At 36.4% G+C, this 3,000-nt stretch overlaps 1 protein-coding gene across 1 annotated transcript; it reads right to left on the bottom strand.

Annotated features, from left to right (window-relative positions):
• Positions 1–391: 391 nt before the first annotated feature.
• LOC118681671 (uncharacterized) lies at positions 392–1,974 on the bottom strand. The gene has a single exon (XM_036367049.2). It carries the CDS (start codon positions 1,520–1,522, stop codon positions 497–499), a length of 1,026 nt encoding a protein of 341 aa, XP_036222942.2. The 5' UTR covers positions 1,523–1,974; the 3' UTR covers positions 392–496.
• Between the last annotated feature and the right edge of the window lie 1,026 nt (positions 1,975–3,000).

Here is a 3,000-nt window from a genome sequence, read left to right as displayed (position 1 = left end):
TTTAAATATTGAAATAAAGCTATTTTTGCAGCATCTAATATAAAAAAAAAATCTAAAAACGAATTAGTCAAGTGTTAGTGGATATAAAAGTGGAAAATATAAGTGTATAATTCATTTTAAACCGCAAAAATACGTACTTTAAATAGTTGAAATTTTCTACTTTAAACGTAAATATCTCGAAAACTATAAGTTTCCAGTAGCTATATCTATGTATATATATTCTTGATCTGGAGGTTTCCCGTTTATATATTATATTATATTAGGCGCCCTCCGCTGCGCTCCAGGACGCTCGCTTCGCTCGCTCGCCTACGTCCGCCCCCCGCCACACACTCTCGCTCTTACCTTTAGTCTCGCTGAAACTTAACATGCGAAAAAAATAAACAAAACAATATAGTCAACACTTTTAATTTTTAATCAGTAAATTTTTTTTGGATTTTTATTGTATAACTTCCTCAAACACAATGTTTCGAATTAATTTCTCCTCGCCTGTTTCGAATTACTTTACTCGCACATCAATTTTACGATCAATCGCACCGTCTTTGCTCGATATGATGGCAGCTAATTCATCACATGTCGGTTTATTATAGACACGCGCGTGATCCTCTGCACGCGTATAAAAACACAAAGAATACTTTTGGTCTTGGTTCTTTTCCTGAATGTCATGCAATGTCCGAAATTTATCTGCATATGGATTCTTATTCAATATCGGCTGTATAATCGTCAACACATCCTCACGCTTAACCTCCTTAGATCTCTGGTGTAAAGCCTCACCGCTGTCATAAATATAAATTTGACCAAATTGGGCTTGCCTATTTGCGGCGGCTTTGAGTGAAGTTGTGGCTTTGAGATGTGCCTCACCTACAATTCTCATTGCATACGGCCCACCACCTTTCATGTCACAATTTTGCGCATTGAATGACGCAAACGCAAACAGATTGTTGTAAACTCGAATATTTTCTCTAAAATGTCGTCCAATCTCACCATTGGCATTACGCAGATTGACCAATTCTTCCGGATAGTTGTCTAAAGGCGGGAGTGAAATTTTCCCTCCATGACAACAGCTATTTTTTGACGACCGTTCAGCGTCAAACGACAGAGCTCCACAGTGACCGCATTCGACGGTCATGTCTCCCGTATCTTTATACTCGACTTTCTGCCCTGATTCATACATTGCTCCCAACAGCAGTTTTTGTTTTTTTGCTCGAGTCCGTGTCGTTGACTCAGCCGCACGCTTTCGCTTCTTCACGATCTGCCCTTCCGTCAAATTCTCATTTCGATTGTTTTCCCGTTTTTTTTCCAACTGTTCCACTGTCAAATTCTCATTCCTATTGTTTTCTCGTTTTGTCTCTACTTGTTCCACCGTCTGATTTTCAACTCTGTCCTTTTCTCGTTTTTTATTCAGTTGTTCCGCAGTCAATTTTGCGTTATATGTTAATTTCGCTTTTTTCAATTGCTCCTTTCGACGTGCTACACGTTCTAATTTTTCTTCTTCCGTCAAATCTTTCAACAGTTTACGACCCATGTTAACCGTCAGAGATAAATAGACCAACTGATAAAAAGACACACAAATTCTGAATATATCATGCAATTTTTTATTTCCAGACAGAAGACTGCAACTTCAATTTCAGCGAAAAAAGTTTGGACACACAAACGAACATGCATAATTTTGCTTATCTCTTATGTTAGTTGATTCTCGACAGCAGCAGAAAACTTTTATATATAATAGAGAGATATACTTTATGAGGTCTCCGCTGTTTACTTCTGAATGTTGCAAACTTAATATACCTTGTTCAGGGTATAAACACATTGGTACATAACAAAACCGAAGCTTGGCAACAGGAGGTGGAGGAGTTATTATTATTGTCTTATTGTACTTAAATTCACAAAATGGTTTAATTATTTTCTGTAAAACAACCAACAACTACTTCAGATGCAATCGCGTTATTGGGCGTTATCATACTTTCTTAATTTTAGTTTAAAATACTAAAAATACTGCTTCAAGAATACGAATTAAGAAACGAAGCGACGATAACAACGACAATAACAACGGAAATAGGGAATAGAGCCAAATGTCAGATTTTTAGACGGAAAATTATTTTAATTAATATAAATGCTTTCCCAGCATTGATGTTTATTTTTCATCAATCTCACTATTTAATATAAAAGATTTCCAATAATGAAGTAGATTTAGTTCAAAGGCCATTAATATACGAAATACAAGGGTTTAATACAAAATACATCATGTGTTTCACGGCTTCAAAAAATTGTTTTTATTATTTTATTTAATTCTATCTCTTCCATCTCTAGAATGTTGTCTTAAATTCTCAAGTTGATCCGAGTAATAGTTTTGGGGATATAGCAATAAAAATTTATGCGCTGGCGGTCAGCTATATGGTCACTTTAAACTTTAAACGCGTTTTTGTCGAAACTTTAAGTTGGTTGTCTAAATTTCTCGTGAACTAGCCAACCGATCTTAATGAAATTACACAGATCTTCGAGATATAATTTACAAGGTCTTAAACGAAGGATTTTTTTGTTCAATTGCAACTATTTAAACAAACAAAAATGTCGAAAAACTGTCACTGAAATTTTAATATTAAAAAAAAAATCGCCTGTGAAAAATACAATTTTCACTTGTTTTTTGTTTACCGTGTCCAATACCTAGCTTATGGTCTTAACTAAAGCACTTGTTATTTTTTGTTTGCTTTTGATAATCCTGTAAGAAGGTCTGCTGTCAACGCGAAGGTACTTTTTTTCCCAAGGACTGCCGGAAATGACGTCGTAATGACGATAAATACTGTCAAGGCCCTGTTAAATCCGAGGAAACATGACGATCGGGTTGAAATCCAATTCGATGGCCATGCCTCCTCGGACCCGAAGAAGTGCGCGAGCTACTTTAGCCGGCAGTTTATACTGCACCCTTCGATCGACAAGGCCAAACGATGTGTTACCCGACGGTTGCGCAAAATGCCAAAAGACTGCGCACCACTTACTTTCACC

The sequence above is a fragment of the Bactrocera oleae genome, chromosome X (genome assembly GCF_042242935.1).
Source record: "Bactrocera oleae isolate idBacOlea1 chromosome X, idBacOlea1, whole genome shotgun sequence".
NCBI classification, from domain to species: domain Eukaryota; kingdom Metazoa; phylum Arthropoda; class Insecta; order Diptera; family Tephritidae; genus Bactrocera; species Bactrocera oleae.
Note: the sequence above shows the minus strand (reverse complement) of the source record. Positions and strands in the feature narration are given on the sequence as shown.

Coding starts and splice junctions, on each gene's coding strand:
- LOC118681671 (XM_036367049.2), bottom strand. CDS start 1,522: ATGGGTCGTAAACTGTTGAAAGATTTGACGGAAGAAGAAAAATTAGAA.